Source organism: Cebus imitator, unplaced genomic scaffold (genome assembly GCF_001604975.1).
Source record: "Cebus imitator isolate Cc_AM_T3 unplaced genomic scaffold, Cebus_imitator-1.0 Scaffold42, whole genome shotgun sequence".
In the NCBI taxonomy this organism is placed as follows: Eukaryota; Metazoa; Chordata; class Mammalia; order Primates; family Cebidae; genus Cebus; species Cebus imitator.
Window position 1 is genome coordinate 16,439,714 of NW_016107357.1, and position 17,301 is coordinate 16,457,014.

Consider the following 17,301-nt stretch of genomic DNA (forward strand, 5'->3'; position numbering starts at 1 on the left):
TGCGCTACCATGCCCGGCTAATTTTTGTATTTTTAGTAGAGACAGGGTTTCACCATGTTAGCCAGGCTGGTCTTGAACTCCTGACCTCAAGTGATCTGCCTGCCTTGCCTTCCCAAAGTGCTGGGGTTACAGGTGTCAGCCACCACACTCGGCCCCAATACTGTGTTCTTTTGTCAATATACAAGCAATGCAGACCCTCATTTCCCTTTGCATCAGCCTTCACCAGAGGCCTCCCATGATGGTGAGCATGGATGCTGGCCACATCCAATCCCCCAGAAAGAAAGCCCACCAGAGGAAGTTTATTGAGAATTAGAAACCCTCCCTGAACAAGGTCTTTATTATCTAAACCTAAAGTAGAAATCTGTAAAGTATTAAAATATTTCCCACATTCCCTGGAGGAAAAGGGACAGTGAGACTGACCTCCAAACGTCCCTTCTGGCTTTCAGATAGAACCAGAATAAGTCATTGTGGAGTATATTTGGAAGGAGCTCCTGTCTCTTGGCTCTCTCATCCTGCATGAGAGACAGGAGCCACTCAGACATACACAAAGAGAACAGAGGGAAGAGGCTGCTGTGTGAGAGTATTTTTGTGAGGCGCCCGGAGGAAGCTCCAAGCCTGTCGTCTCCTTAGAAACAGCCCTGGTCCCGATCCGAAACCCAAGAGCAACCAATCCCCTTCTCCCTCAACTCAAAATACTTCTTCATAAGCTACTCTTCCAAGGGAATAGTCTGAAAAATCTTATCCTTCCATGTGAAGTCCGAGGAAGGAGGATTCCTTACTGCTCGTCAAAGATATGATGCTTTTTAAAGATACTTGGTTGGGACTATAACTCAAGAAAAGAAAGAAAAGCCTGGGGTTCGGGGCTGTTATGAAATAAGGAAGAAAATAAAGTGATACCTAACTCACTTTCACTCACTAGGAAAGCACCAACCTATACCACGCTAAGGAGTTAACTTTTTTCTCTCTTAAAAAAAAAAAAAAATTATTCCCAGTGATCTTTCTTCTGCAGAGGTCACATTTTGGTTTAATTCTGTGTTTTCACAGTAAGTAGGCTTTTGCTTGGAATGTTTCTTATTGTGCTTACAGAATTCTTGGATGACTATGAGCTCCAAAAGCAACAGGAAATAGCAAACGATGACCTATTCCCCTCTTCCACTGGGTTTTAAAATGAAATCGCAGATAATAAAGGAACATTTTTAACACAGACAGAGAGGCATTTTCAAACTGTTTTTCACTAAACCAAAGCATGAAAACTGGCAGACATGATTTAAATAGCCTGTTGGCTTCCAGAAAAGGGTTCAGGGTCTATATCTAAAGCCAGACATAGTTAATTCAACCTCAGCTTAATTCCTGCTGCATCATCTCTAGTGAAGGCAACAAAGAAGGGAAAAAAAATGCTTCGGGGGGTTGTTCCATAGGCACAGGAAACCTTCTAGAATATCAATTGTTAGGGAAACATTCCATTGAAAATAGAAAAAGGTACATTCAGTGCCAATTGAAAAGAAATACAAAATGAGGCTGTTCTATTTTAAAGATGTATCTTTGGTGTGAATATTTTGCAGAGAACGCAAGATGACTCCACAGAACAAATATCATCAGCATGACAATGCTGAATGAGCAAAAATATTCTCAAGTTGGTTGATGAGTCACCGACTTAAGCAACATGTAATACTTGACCATTTCAGCACAGTGAAATTTTTGGAGGTCCTTGGATTTTTGTTGTAATGATCTTTGAACTAGATAAATCATATCCATGTAAAATAGTCTTGATTGGTTGAATGTAGGCATAAAAAAATGCACAGAATCCTTGGTTGAAATTGGCATCCTTAATTGAGGAATTTCCTCAATAGAGGAATTGAGGTTGAATACCGAAGAGTTGACTGTGTCTGACCTTCATGTACTTTATCATAGTAATGCAACAAAAGACTGAGAAACGTTTGTGAAAGCTGGGCTTAATTTGCTGTGCTTTTCTGGCATAGTGGCCACCTGGGCTGCTAGAAGCAAAATCAAAAAGGGAAAATGCTGTTTTCTCACTTACCTTGTCTAATGATGATGGTTGGCTCTCCGCCATGTAGACTAGCTCTCCCGATGGAAGGCTCACTGATGTCCGTCCAGTAAACCATCCTGTCTACACAGTCAAAGGCCAGGCCAATGATGACTTTAGCCTGGAAGTGAAGACCAGTGGTGAGAATGGTCCATCTACAGGCATCTGAGTTACTGCTGATCGCGAGAATTTTTTCACCTGCTTACAGGCTTTTGGATATCTTTTGTAATGAAGTGTCAAGTCTTTTGTCCATTTAAACATTTTTATGCGGTGAGCACGGTGGTTCATGCCTGTAATTCCCGTAGTTTGGGAGGCCGAGGTGGGTGGATCATGAGGTCAGGAAATCAAGACCATCCTGGCCAACATGGTGAAACCCCCATCTCTACTAAAAATACAAAAAATTAGCAGGGCTTGGTGGCACACACCTGTAATTCCAGCTACTCGGGGGGCTGAGGGAGAATTGCTTGAACTCAGTAGGTGGAGGCTGCAGTGAGCCAAGACTGTGCCATTGCACTACAGCCTGGGTGACACAGCGAGACTCCATCTCAAAAAAAAAAAAATTATTGAGTTGTAGGAGTTGTTCATATATTTCAGACAAAATGCTTGTCATATACATATATATGCACATCTATATGTGTAGGAATGTGTGTGTGTGTGTGTGTGTGTGTGTGTATGCATAAATATGTATTTTTTGAGACACGGTCTCTTGCCCAGGCTGAAGTATAGTGGCGTGATTACTGCTCACTGCAGCCTCAGCCTCCTGGGCTCAAGTGATCCTCTTCCTCAGACCCTTGAGTAGGTGGGACTGCAGGCATGTGCCACCACGCCTAGTTAACTCTTAAAACTTTTTGTAGCAACAGGGTCTCACTGTCTTGCCCACGCTGGTCTCAAACTCCTGGCTCAAGCAATCCATCTGACTCAGCCTCCCAAAGTGCTGGTAATACCGGCGTTAGCCACTGCACCCACATATTATTTCTTCTCAGTATGTAGTTTGTGCTTTCATATTCTTTTTCTTTTTAAAAGACGGGGTTTCACCATGTTGGTCAGGCTGGTCTTGAACTCCCAACCTCAGGTGATCCGCCCATCTTGGCCTCCAAAGTGCTTGGATTACAGGTGTGAGCCACCACGCCCGGCCTCATTTTCCTAATAGTGTTTGGGAGAGCAAAAGTTTTTAATGTTTAGTAAATCTAGTTTATTGTTTTTTCCTTTTATAGCTAATGTTTTTTGAATACTAAGAAATCTTTGCCTATCTGAAGGTGATAAAGAAAAAGAAATAAAAAGCATGAATATTGAAATGAAAGAAGTAAAATCACTCTATTCTAAGATAATATGGTTGTTTACATAGAAAGTCATGGGGAATCTAAAAAACTGCTATAATCGATAAGTGAATCTAGCAAGGGTGCAAGAAACAAAATAAATATAAAATTACTTTTCTATATACTAGCAAAATATAAAAAATAAACCTTAATAATTGTGGTAACATCGAAAAAACAGAAAATATATAAGGATAAACATTTTTAAATATGCAAGATTCCACACTGAATGCTACAAAACATTGCAGCATGAAATGACAAAAGACCCAAGTAAATGACGGGATAAGTTAGGTTAAATACAAACAATCCTCCCAGCCTCCAGAGTAGCTGGGGACTACAGGTATGTGCCACCACACCCAATTAATTTTTCTGTTTTTTGTACAGATGGGGTTCCACCATGTTGCCCAGGCTGGTCTTGAACTCCTGAGCTCAATTAATCCACTTGCGTGGACATTTCAAAGTCCTGAGATTACGGATGTGAGCCACTGCGCCTGGCCAATGCTGTGCACTTTTAAGGCATTCACTCTCTTAAACCATCACAACCAAATGCTCAGGCTCCAACTATAGGCACCTCCTCTTTTAAAGCATCCCATGCTCAACAACTTCTCTGGCTCTCCACGGCACTAAGGAAAGAGAACATTTCCTTCAGCAAACACGCCCAGAGTCCCTTTCCACACATCAGTTCTTAAGAAAGTGAAACAAAAAAGGACTGGAAGAAGCAAAATTGAGTAGCATTTTACTTGTGATTTGAGTTTCATGAAAATCTACTGTGCTATACTTCAGTTTGAAAAGCCACTGAGAGTTAGCTCTGAGTAAGCCAACCTCTCCTCAGAAGAGGCAAATCTATTACCTGCCTGTAATTCATTAATGAGTATTTACTTGGTGCTCATTATGTATGATGAACTATGGTGATATTTAGACAAGACTCCAACCTAGAAAGAACGCTAAGTTACTTAAATTATCCAAAGCAACAAAAAAAAAAAAAAAAAAAAAAAAAAAAAAAAAAAAAAAAAAAAAAAAGCCAGAAAAAAAATCAAAACAAGCCACTTGCTCAGAGGTTGATTTGGAAAAGTCTTGTTGAGGTCTCTTACAAATTAAAGTATTTTAAAACGATAGGCATTTATACTTCTGTAAAATTGAGCCAATGCGAGAAACCAGGTGAAAGGTATACAGAACCTCTCTGTATGCCTTTATAACTTCCTGTGGCCCTAATTATTTCAAAATAAAAAGTTAAAAACAAAACAGAAGCACAAACTTTTCCCTTGAGCAGACAGTGAGGAGTTCCTTTCTTTAGATGCTGCCCATGAGAAGCTCAGGAGGAAGCTGGCAGACTGTATGATCTCAGCATGTGGTGAGGTTCGATTCTGTCAGTAGCCTGGAAACACTGAGTTGTTCAGTTACAAGAAACCCTGGGAGTGGGTACTTGGCCGTGAACACAGTACCAGGCATTACGAAGCCAGGGAAGGACTCAAGAGGGAGGCTCTCTGCACAAGGAAGTGGTGGGCCAGGATGATCTTTTACTGGGAAATCAGAGGATGAGCACATACTTCCTCCTTAATGGGTCAAGTCCAAAAGGATAGCGACTCTTACCTCATAACACATTCAAAATTAACTGAAAATGAATCCAAGACCTAAAGGTAAGAGCACACTTATAAAACTCAGAAGAAAACCGGGGGAAAACCTTATCACGTTGGATTTGGCAACGATTTATTGGATATGACACCAAAAGCATAGGCAACAACAACAAAAAAATAGGTAAATTGAACTACATCAAAATTAAAAATTTCTGTGCATTATAGGACACAGTTGAGAGAGTGAAAACACAACCTATGGAATGGGAGAAAATAATGCAAATCACGTATCTTTTAAAGGGTTAATATCCAGAATGTATAAAGAATTTCCACAACTCAACAACCAAAAAACAGATCTAAAAATAGGCAAAAGGATTTAAGTAGACATTTCTCCAAAGAAATATACAAGTGACCAATAAGTACATGAAAAGATGTTCAATGTTATAAATTATTAGGAAAATGCAAATCAAGACCACTTCACACCCGTTACAATGGCTATCATTAAAAAACAAAAACAGTGGCCAGGCGCAGTGGCTCATGCCTGTAATCCCAGCACTTTGGGAGGCTGAGGCGGGTGGATCACCCAAGGTGAGGAGTTCGAGACCAGCCTGGCCAACATGGTGAAACCCCATTTCTACTAAAAATACAAAAAGGAGCTGGGCATGGTGGTGGGCGCCTGTAATCCCAGCCACATCTGTGCCCATCTTACTGTGAGCCTCCGAGGCAGCTCAGCAGTACAGTGGCCCCCATCTAGACATGGTCACCTGGGATCACATGGAATGAGTGAGCGCCCATGGTTCCAGGGTTGAGCCTGGAGTCCTGGTCTGACCTCGTCCTGCTTGTTTCTCCAGGTCCCTGAAGCAGGAGCTGCCACCACGTACAATCAGCCAGCACTCACCGGGACATGAAGGAGCGCCTTCGCCTCTGTCTTCCTCATGGTATTTCCCTCCAGGGGTAGGCGCTCAATCTTCCCAGTCTGGGCAAAGAGTAAATGTGTGCCGGGGGGCAAGGGGATCACGGCAGTCGGCACTGCGGGCCCTTGGTGAATCGGGGGAGCCACTGTACTCAGACCTGCATGGCAGAAGGGGTCAGTGAGCAAGGTCCATGTGCACCAGGAACACATAGATGCACACACGCACACCCACATACATGCACACACATACACACACCTACATATCAGCTCACATCACCTTCATGGCACCACAAACTGCCACAGCCACACAACGCCCATTTTATATCTGAAAGCACCAGAAGTAGAAAGCCCTCAGTCATTCAAAGGGCACTGATGAAGGTAATGCAGAGCATTAAAGGTCATGTGAAAAAAAAAAGGCTTGGCCTCCCTCTTTTCTCTTCTTTTTCTTTTTTTTTTTTTTTTTTTTGAGACGGAGTCTTGCTCTGTTGCCCAGGCTGGATGGACGTGATCCCGGCTCACTGCAACCTCTGCCCACCTGGTTCAAGCAATTCTTGTGCCTCAGCCTCCTGAGTAGCTGGGATTACAGGCATGCGCCACCATACCCACTTAATTTTTGTATTTTTAGTAGAGACAGCATTTCACTACGTTGGCTAGGCTTGTCTCAAACTCCTGACCTCAAGGGATCTGCCCACCTACGTCTCCCAAAGTGTTAGGATTACAGGTGTGAGCCACCATGCCAGCTAGCCTCCCTCTTAATAGAAAAGCTTGGCTACTCATGCTCTGCCTTGTGCACTGGCATGAGAGGGATGAACCAAGTAAGAGCAGCACCAGCACCAGTGGTAGCACAACACACACAGCATCCACAGGGAGCCATGCCGTAGTGCAAGCTGTGGGGCTTTCTCATGCTGCAGGAGCCATAAAATAAGTTTGCCTCATACAGTGCACCCTGTCCCAGTGCCACAGGGATGGGACAGGCCGGGGCCTGACAAGCAAGAGCATGATGCTTGTGGGCTTTCAAGAAAAAATGATGGCCAGGGGCTCCTTTTCCCTTGGAATCAGGCTTGCCTTCCTATCTGCTGATCTTGACCCCTGGCCCGGCTCCTTGATCCACTTGGTAAGACACAACCCAGGAGGAGACAGACAGCTGTGCTGCAGGGTAAGGAGGGCCAGGAGGGCTGATCGGGCTCCGTCCTGGCCCCGCCCACTCACTCTCTGTGGGCACAGGACACGGATCTTCCCAGGCCTGGTCTCCTGCTCTCTACAGTGAGAGCTGGGCAAGGTTGTCCCCAAGGTTACTTTCCCTTGTCTATCTTGCCTATTACACCCAATCGGTGACTCAACCTCTTTCATAACTCTAAAATCCATCCATTTCTCACCTGGATTCATCGTAAGTACAGCAACCGCCTTCACCTCCCCCTGCCAGGGACTGTCATGCCTGCATCTCCGCTTCCACCCCCCAAGCCAGTGATATTCTAGAACTAAAACCTGCTTCACGTGGGCACCTGCTCCAAACCCATCCGAGGCTCCTCGTTGCCCTCATGACCAATACGCAGGTTTAGAAACGTGGCTCACATGGTGTTGCTTCTGGAAAGCCTCACCCATGAGCCCACCGCCCCACACAAGCCAGGATTCCTCCCCGGCTCCCTGGCCCCTGTCCGCTGTCTGCTAACACTCACCTCCCTACACTGTTCCTGTTTATTCACCGTCCTTTCTGGTGCTTGGGGGCCCAGAATTGTGACTTTCCTCTTGATGTCCTAGTACCGACCACAGCACTGGCCCCTCAGTAAATGGGGGCTGCGTGAGTGAGTGAAGTTTGTAATTGTTTTACTGTTTCTTAGCAGGTTTGGGGAAATATTTGATAAGAGATCAATCTATGATTATTAGTTAAATTATGAGTGGAGATTCAAAGATTCATTACATTCTTTTTTGGTAATTTGTGACAATGACCAATTTCTACATTTGCAACAGAAGCAGAATTTTAGAGCTGGGAATCATTCCTGGGGTAATTTTGCCTCATGTTTGAGGAGGAGGCCGAGGACGCTGAGGCTAGGGAAGGTGTTTGTCCAGAGTCACACAGCCACCAGGCTGGGCCTCACACAGGGCCCGTGGCTCCCAGGACGGCAGCTTCCCACTGCCTCTGGTGACGGTCTTAGAACGAGCTCATGCAGAAAGCTTTGCGGCTGTTTGCTCCTTGGATTGGAAAATCGACCCAAGTAACTAAAGGCCCCAGGGCACGACTAAAGGAGGCAAGCGTTGCAAGGGTGCGCACAGGTCCCACCACCTGGGACCCAGCCCTGGGGAAGGGTTCAGGTTGGTCCCCACCATCCCTGCCGTATTCCAGCACAGGAACATTCCACGCAGGAACATTCCACGCAGGAACATTCCACCACCAGGCCTCCCTTGGCAGAGAGTTCTTCTGGAGAACCCGGAGCACACACAGCCTCTCTGCTACCACTAAGGGGACTGCTGTGGCAGGCCCCCTGGTATTTACACCCTACACGTGTGTGGGGGGGTGGGGAAAGAGAAAGAGGGTAGGACGGGGAGGATGAGGAGGAGAGGAAGGACGGGAGGAGCGAGGCGGGTGAGGAGAGGGGAGAGGGTGCAGAGGGAGGAAGCGGGGTTGGAGCCAATGGAGCCGCTCAAGCTTCAGGGCCAGCAGAAGAGCCAAGGGCGTGTTCAGCAATTCCGCTCCCCGAGGTCCTTCTCAGGCCCACGTCCACACACAGCCTGCACCCACTTACACGGGGGCGTCATCCCGGGCCTGGTCCTGGTGCCCTCCACCTCGCGGCCGTCGCGATCCACACACCAGCAGTAGCCGGTGCTGCCGTGGCACTGGGTGGGTGCGTAGTGCCCGTGCTCATCGCACTCAGGAACGAACAGTCCCAGAGGAATGGGTCGCTGTGGGTCGGCCGCCCCCGCTGCGCCGAGAATGTGTTCTCGCTCATGCTGGCACCGGGTCTTCTCCACCTCTGTCAGAGAAACAGGCAAGAAGAAAGCGGTCAGGTGCGTCATCCGTCCGTGCGCCCTGGCGGGGCTGCAGGAGTCCCCGCAGCTCGCTCAGAACCACTAGGCCTTCCTGCGCATCACTGGGTTTTGTTTCATCAGTTTTTCAAAATGCAAAACATCATTATTATTGAAAAGGTTTAACTGTCAACAAAATGATATTTACATCTCCTTTTTACTCCTAAAACATTATTTTAAAATTGAGGCAAAAAGAATGGAAGCACTTTGACATAACATCAAGTGAATTTTTTTTTTTTTTTCGAGATGGAGTTTTGCTCCTGTTGCCCAGGCTGGAGTGCACTGGGACGATCACAGCTCACTGCAGCCTCCACCTCCCGGGTTCAAGTGATTCTCCTCCCTCAACCTTCCGAGTAGCTGGGATTACAGGCACTTGCCACCGCGACCGGCCAATTTTGTATTTTCAGTAGAGACAGGGTTTCACCACGTTGGCCAGGCTGGTCTCAAACTTCTGGTGTCAGGTGATCCGCCCACCTCGGCCTCCCAAAGTGCTGGGATTACAGGTGTGAGCACGCCCCTCCGAGTGAACCATTTTTAAGCAAACAATTCAGTGGTATCTAGCGCATTCACCATGCTGAGTGGCCACAAACTGGAAGGAAGCCCGTATGCATTAAGCAGTTACTTGATCCCTGCTTCCTCTTTCTTCCCAGCCCTTGGCAGCCACCAATCTTCAGTCTCTCTGTGGACTTACCTATCCTGGATATTTCATATATGCAGAATCGTACAACCTGTGACATTTGTGTCTGGCGTCTTTCGCTTAGCAGAATGTTCTCAGTTATCCAAGTGGTAGCATGCATCAGAACCTCCTTCCTATCCACAGCTGAATAATATTGCGTTGTATGGACAGATCATATTTTGCTTATCCATTGATGAACATCACTGGGTTTTATCTGAAGGATTTTTTTTCTAAATGTGTCATTTTTGTCACCTCCAGCTTCTTCTTTTTTGTGTGTGTGTGATGGAGTCTCACCCCGTGGCCCAGGCTGAAGTGCAGTGGCACAATCTCGACTCACTGCAACCTATGCCTCCCAGGTTCAAGCAATTCTCCTGCCGCAGGCTCCCGAGTAGCTGGGATTACAGGCAAGCACCACCACACCTGGCTGATCGATATATTTTTAGTAGAGACAGGGTTTCACCATGTTGGCCAGGCTCGCATCTCCAGCTTCTTGATAACAGACATTAAGTCAACGCCAAAGATTTCAGGGACCAGATACCACCAAGTGTGTTTACCAACATTTGTATGTTTTCCTTTCATTATGTCCTGCTTTTTGGCTTGAAAATTGACCTTTAAACTGTACAACTCAGATCTTAAGACAGGGAAATACAGTGAACAATTCATATCCACGGGTTCCACATTCGTGGATTCAACCAACCACAGATAGAAAATATTTGGGGGGAAAAAAGATGATTATATTTGTACCGAGCATGTACAGATTGCTTTTCTGCCATTACTTCCTAAGCAATACAATATAACAACTTTTTACATGGCATTCACATTGTATTAGGGAGTATAAAAAATCTAGAGATGATTTAAAGTATATGGGAGGGTGTGCATAGGTTATACGCAAATACTACACCATTTTCTATCAGGGACTTGAGTACCTGTGGATTTGTATCTTCAGGAACCAATGCCCCATGAATACTGAGGGACGACTGCAATCCTAAAGCTATGGAATTGCTAATAAGCAGCTATGGCCTGGAATAAACAACTTCAAACACACCAGGCTGTAGCGGTTCCACACTGGTTAGAGTTCAGTCACCAGTCCGCAGTTGTAACCTCTGCAGTATCGAACACACAAAACGCCCAAACACTGACAGGAAGTGTCCAATCCCCACGTCACTGGCTGCTGAGAGCTATACTTCATCCATGTCTGTTGCCTCTCCTTCTCCCTGTCTGGTTAATCCTTCAGAAATCGGCTTAAGCACTTAGCTCCCTCAGGAAGCCTGTTCTGCTCCCCAGGGCTGAGTCCAGTCCCCTCTGTGAGCTGCCAGGGTGCTCCGGGCTTGCCCACACCACACCTATATCTAAGGAGTTGTTCCTTGTCTGTCTCCCTTAAAAATCACCTTAGTCAAGAAGCATCTACTCAGCCAGGCACAGTGGCTCACACCTGTAATTCCAGCACTTAGGGAGGCCAAGGAGGGAGGATCACTAGAGTCCAGGAGTTCAACACCAGCCTGGGCAACACAGCAAGACTCCATCTCTACAAAAAAATCAAAAACTTAGCTGAGTGTGGTGGCATGCACCTGTGGTCTCAGCTACCTGGGAGGCTGAGGCAGGAGGATCTCTGGAGCCCAAGAGTTTGAAGCTGCAGTGAGCCATGTTTACACTATTACACTCTAGCCCAGGTGACATAGCAAGAGCCTATCCCAAAACAAAACAAAAACCCCAAAAACCAAGAAGTACCTACTTGACTGTGCTGGGGGATGCTCACAGGAGTAACCCATAGTGCCTGCCCTCAGGGAGCTCACAGTCTGGAGGGAAGCCAACAAGTAAACACACATTTACAATTTAGTGAGTGACTGCCTTGACAGAAGCCCAGGGTACAGCAGATACACAGAAGAGATCGTCCACAGTGCAGGGAGTGCCAAGGAATGCCCATGTGCTTTTCCTAAAAGATATATAATTTTTATTTCTCTTTTTAATTCTGTCCAGTTCATGCATTTTTTTATTTTTTATTTTTGAGACAGGAGTTCACTCTGTCACTCAGGCTGGAGTGCAGTGGTGTAATCTCAGCTCATTGGATTCGTCACCTCCCAGGCTCAAGCAATCCTTCCACTCAGCTTCCTGACTTGGTGGAACTACAGGTATTTATCGCCACACTTTGCTAATTTTTTGTATTTTTAATAAAGATGGGGTCTCACCATGTTGCCCAGACTGGTCTGAAACTACTGAGCTCAAGTGACCTCCCAAAATGCTGGGATTACAGGTGTGAGCCACTACGCCTGGCCACTTTATGTATTTTTTTAAGTGGCGGGGTCTTGCTATGTTGGCCAGGCTAGTCTCCAACTCCTGGGCTCTAGTCATCTTCCTGTCTTAGTCTTCTGTGCTTTTTTTTTTTTTTTTTTTTTTTTTTTTTTTTTTTTTTTTTTTTTTTTTTTTTTTTTTTTTTTTTTGAGTTGGAGTTTTGCTCTTGTTGCCCAGGCTGGAGTGCTTTTTCTTTTTTTTTTTTTTTTTTTTTTTTTGAGTTGGAGTTTTGCTCTTGTTGCCCAGGCTGGAGTGCAGTGGCATGATCTTGGCTCACTACAACCTCCGCCTCTCAGGTCCAAGTGATTCTCCTGCCTCAGCATCCTGAGTAGCTGGGATTACTGGCACCTGTCACCATGCCTGGCTAATTTTGTATTTTTAGTAGAGATAGGGTTTCACCTTGTTGGTCAGGCTGGTCTCGAACTCCCGACCTCAGGTGGTCTGCCTACCTTGGCCTCCCAAAGTGCTGGGACTACAGCTGTGAGCCACCGCACCCAGCCTCTTCTGTGCTTTTTTTGATGAGTAGAAGATTGTGGTTGAATAGGTCTAGGGTAGGGCTCAACTGACTTTTTCTGTTAAGAGGCAAAGAGTAAGAATTTTCGGCTTTGCGGGCCATGAGGTCTCCATCATAACTATGCAACTCTGTGGTTGTAGCATGAAAGCAATCATGTTTCCAATAAAACTTCATTTACAAAAACAAGCAGTGGGCCAGATTTGGCCTACAGGAAGTAGTTGCCAACCCTTGCTCTAAGGCATTACTAATTATGTTAAGGGGTAATATGTGTTTATTTGTATATATGTTCACATGTGTGCATTAATATATACTAAAATGTTAATAACAAAAATTATACTGTAATCACATAGACTAGAATATTATATATTTCTCAGAATTTTGCACCTGGGAATGTTTTTGATTCTCAATTCCATTACTACTTCTTTTTTTTTTTTTTTTTGAGACGGAGTCTTGCTCTGTCCAGGCTGGACTGCAGGGGCACGCAGTTCACTGTAGCCTCCACCTCCTGGGTTCGAGCGATTCTCCTGTCTCAGCCTCCTGAGTAGCTGAGACTACAGGTGCCCACCACCATGCCCAGCTAATTTTGTATCTTTTTAGTAGAGAGAGCGTTTCACTATGTTGACCAGGTTGGTCTTGAACTCTGACGTCAGATGATCCATCCGCCTCTGCCTCCCAATGTGCTGGGATTACAGGTATGAGCCACCACACCTGGCCTCAGTTCCGTTACTCCTGGTGCACCTTGCACGTGTCAATGATACAGACTCAGCTGTGCCTCCTGCAGCTGTGGAATGGGTACGGCGGTGATAACAGAGCTCACAGGACTGTTTGAGGAGTCAGTGACAAGACAAGCACACAGAGGCATTTGGAGCTTTGCCCCCAGATGTTCATTTGCGACTGGATCGCCACAAGGCACACACAGTGACATTCCATGAGTGTGTTGCCTTTGTCTGTGTTGTCAGTTCTCATGCTGGCATGCTTAACGTGGTTGCTCCCTTGGTGAGAAGCAGTTAGCATGCCAGCAAAGTGTTTGTTGAACCTGGAGAGAGAAAACCATATGTGCTTTTCTTTTGTCCCAGAGGCTAACTAAAAAAAAAAAAAAAAAAAAAAAACAAAAAAAAAAAAAAGTCTGGTTTTGTTCATTCTTGAATGTAAATCGTGTTTACTTCCTCAAAATCTTACATTGGCATAGGGTTTGAGAGTTTTCATACAAGCTCTTTCCATTCACAGATACATTTCATTTGATTCTCACTGCAATCCTACATGATAAGCAGCTGCAGTTTTTACACCACATGAGAAAAAGTTGAAACTCCTGCAGGCCACAGCACTGGCTGTTGGCTCAGTTCAAATGAGAACTTAGGTCTCTGGGTTTCTCTGGCATCTGGCATCCACATTGCCAGTGCTCAGGACGGCTCCCACACATGGAACCTCTTATGACAACAGCTATGTACACACAATACTGTAGCACATTCACCAAAATCACCTGTGCATCTACAGACCCATTTTCCTGCCAATCCTATCTGCACATGGTGGTGCTTTTCTAGTTAGAAAACAAAACTGGTATTCTGTGTGCTGTTAGCCAAACAGAGCTTTTCAGGCAGTACGGGTTGTTCCACTTTATGTGGTTGACAGAGTTGTGTTAACAAGTATTTGGCCGCCAGGCGCGGTGGCTCACGCCTGTAATCCCAGCACTTTGGGAGGCCGAGGCGGGCGACTCACAAGGTCAGAAGTTCGAGACCATCCTGGCCAACATAGTGAAACCCCATCTCTACTAAAAAGACAAAAAATTAGCTGGGCGTGGTGGCAGATGCCTGTAGTCCCAGCCACTCAGGAGGCTGAGGCAGGAGAACTGCTTGAACCTGGGAGGTGGAGGTTGCCGTGAGCCAAGATCTCACCACTGCTCTCCAGCCCAGGCGACAGTGCAAGACTCCGTCACAAAAAGAAAACAACCCAAGGTATTTGGCCAACATATAAAATCTCGAGGGATCTAGAATTTACAGTGGAACTTTGAAGTACTGTATCTTGACCTTGTAAAAAGGAGGGGAAAGCCTCAACTGTACTCAGGAAATAGAATCTCAAGTGTGTTTATGGAAAGCTGTGACCTTGGTGGACTTCCTGGGACAGCAGACAGTGGGAGCAGCCAGGGATCTAGGGAGAGCCCCCCTGCTGAGGCCCCTAGGCCCCCATGGGAAACTTTCCATTAAAGGTTGGTAGATGGGGTGGGGGTAGTGGGGATGCTAAAGACACATTTCCTGGGCATATTTCTGGTTGATAAACTGATGACACAGACAAGCTTCTTCTTACTCATCTAGTTCGAATTGCTAGGGAAGAAAGCATTCAAGACCTGATACTTATCTGAGGAATGGCAGGAAGTCTGGGGTGACTTTTCTCAAGGCGGGGGGACAAAGAGAATGAGAGGAAAATGAAATAGAATATAAACCAAAAATAAAATTCCAAGTCCTCCAACCATCTGAATGGACCCTTCATCTCAGCCAAGGGCATTCCAAGGTAAACCTGTGAAACTACTTCAGGCCATGAGGGGAAGGGGAAGGTCGGGCATGTTTCATTACCATTCACACCAACATGGATCTTAAGACTGAAAGAACAGGCCAGGTGCGGTGGCTCACGCCTGTAATCCCAGAACTTTGGGAGGCCAAGGCAGACAGATCACTTGAGGTCAGGAATTCGAGACAAGCCTGGCCAAGATGGTGAGACCCCATCTCTACTAAAAATACAAAAATTACCCAGGCATGATGGCAGGCACCTATAATCCCAGCTACTCGGGAGGCTGAGGCACGAGAATTGCTTGAACCCAGGAGGAGGAGGTTGCAGTGAGCCAAGATCACGCCACTACATGCCAGCCTGGGCAAAAGAGCAACACTCTGTCTCAAAACAAAAAAAACAAAACAAAACAAAAACCTGACAAAACAGACTCTTTAAGTCTGGTAAGAAACAGCTACAATCTCTTCTTTCTGAAGCCGGCTACCTGGAGGCTTCATCTGTATGATGAAACCTTGGTCTCTGCAACCCCTTCTCATACATAACGCAGACAATCCTTTCTATTGGCTCCAGGTCTTTAGATAATAACTCAACCAATTGCCAGTCAGAACATCTTTTAATCTATCTATGACCTGGAAGCCCCCACCCTACCCTTGGCTCCCCGTTGTCCCACCTTTCTGGACCAAGCCAATATACATCTGACCTATACTGATTGATGTTGTATGTCTTCCTAAGACACATAAAACCAAGTTGTGGCCTGACCACTTTGGGCACGTGACATCAGGACCTCCTGAGGCTGTGTCACAGGCATGTCCTCAACTTGGGCAACATAAACTGTTAAACTGATTGAGACTTCTCTCAGATACTTTTTGGTTAGCGATAAGGAGAAGTAAGAAGAAAGCATATTCTTGATCTTGGATTTGTATTCCATTCCCTTACTTGATTAAATTTGTTTCACTGTGTTCATTCAAATAAATGACCATTGCAGCCTCCCGTATACTCAACAGAGTGGCAGGAGGGGAGGTGCTCACAGACGTCAAGCCTCTCTGGGAAGAGATGACACGCAACCATGGCAGAACTCACGGGTTACTCAGAATGGAGATTGTTCGGGAAGGCGCTGTTTATTCAACATCTTTGTGCGCGGAGTCCACGCCCCGCTGCAGGGGCCACCTACTCCCAGGGCCTACTACACAGGCTCTGAGCATGCACTTCCAGGATACACACCTCTGGACAAGGTCACTCAGGTGCAGTGAACAGTCCCTGGTCTCTGCTGGCTTTGAGATTTTGCTGGCTGATAGCCCCATCCCATTTGCTGCCAAATAGACACTTGTTAGTCCAAGCAAGACTGCCACATTTCCAAGAATGCGAATTTACAAGTCAGGGGGATGATGTCCATGTGACATGGTCTTATTCTAATGTTCCCAGGGCCCTACCAAGAAGAGCACCACCAATCACAGTGATAGCAATAACAAGAACGATGACGACAGCTTTCTTTACTCATTCGCTCTCTTCATGTCCCTTCCCAACATTTACACCCGTCCTCACAGGGCTGGAAAAGACGACGAGCCCCCAGGGCGGGGCACTGAACTCGTAGTTAGGAAAAGGCAGACAAAGAAGGGAAAACAGAAAGGTCGGAAAACGGCATGGAAGAGAACTTGCACTTGTCTGTGTGAAGTCCCTTCTGTGCGGTGTGAAACTGCACTGCTGAGATTCGTCCCACTTGTTTCCTGGAGTGGCCCCTGGCTCCCGGCTCCCTTCCTCTCCTGAAATTCTACCCCCGTAGGCTTTTAAAACACTGTATTCATCATACTCTTCAGGTCAAGAGCCCCACGGACACGTGAATCACTTACTCACTAGTGTTATATGCATTTAGTGAAAGCTGCCACCAGCCAGGCGCCCTGCAGTCCTTGATTGTAAGTCTAGTGAGAAAGGTGAGGGCCCTGACCAGCGGCACACAGTGGGAGAAGCAGCTGGCCATGGTCTGGACTGGCTGCTATGGGACAGAGGGGAACAACACCACACCTGCCTTGGTCAAAGGCTTGGCTGACACAAAAGACGATAAATCAGGCCAGGCGCAGTGGCTCACACCCGTAATCACAGCACTCTGGGAAGCTGAGGCAGGCAGATCACGGGAGGCAAGGAGTTCGAGGCCTGCCTGGCTAACATGGTGAAATACTGTATCTACTAAAAATACAAACATTAGCTAGGTGCAGTGGCACACGCCTGTAATCTCAGCTACTCAGGAGGCTGAGGCAGGAGGATTGCTTGAACCCGGGAGGCAGAGGCTGCAGTGAGCTAAGATGGCGCCAGTGCACTCCAGCCTGGGCAACAGAGTGAGATCCTGTCTCAGACAACAACAATGAAGATAGCCAAATGTGATGGTACACACCTGTAATCCCAGCTACTCAGGAGGCTGCGGCACAAGAATCACTAGAACCCGGGAGGCGGATGTTGCAGTGAACAG

The 17,301-nt window shown here is 46.3% G+C and overlaps 1 protein-coding gene across 1 annotated transcript in view; it reads right to left on the bottom strand.

Annotated features, from left to right (window-relative positions):
* Nucleotides 1-17,301, bottom strand: part of NID1 (nidogen 1) — an 89,078-nt gene that overhangs the window by 7,513 nt on the left and 64,264 nt on the right. The window contains exons 13-15 of the mRNA XM_017526593.2: nucleotides 8,583-8,810; nucleotides 5,827-5,999; nucleotides 2,039-2,165 (exon numbers count right to left, since the gene is read on the bottom strand). Of these exons, the coding sequence (XP_017382082.2) occupies nucleotides 2,039-2,165; nucleotides 5,827-5,999; nucleotides 8,583-8,810 (528 nt within the window). The remainder of the gene's footprint in view (nucleotides 1-2,038; nucleotides 2,166-5,826; nucleotides 6,000-8,582; nucleotides 8,811-17,301) is intronic.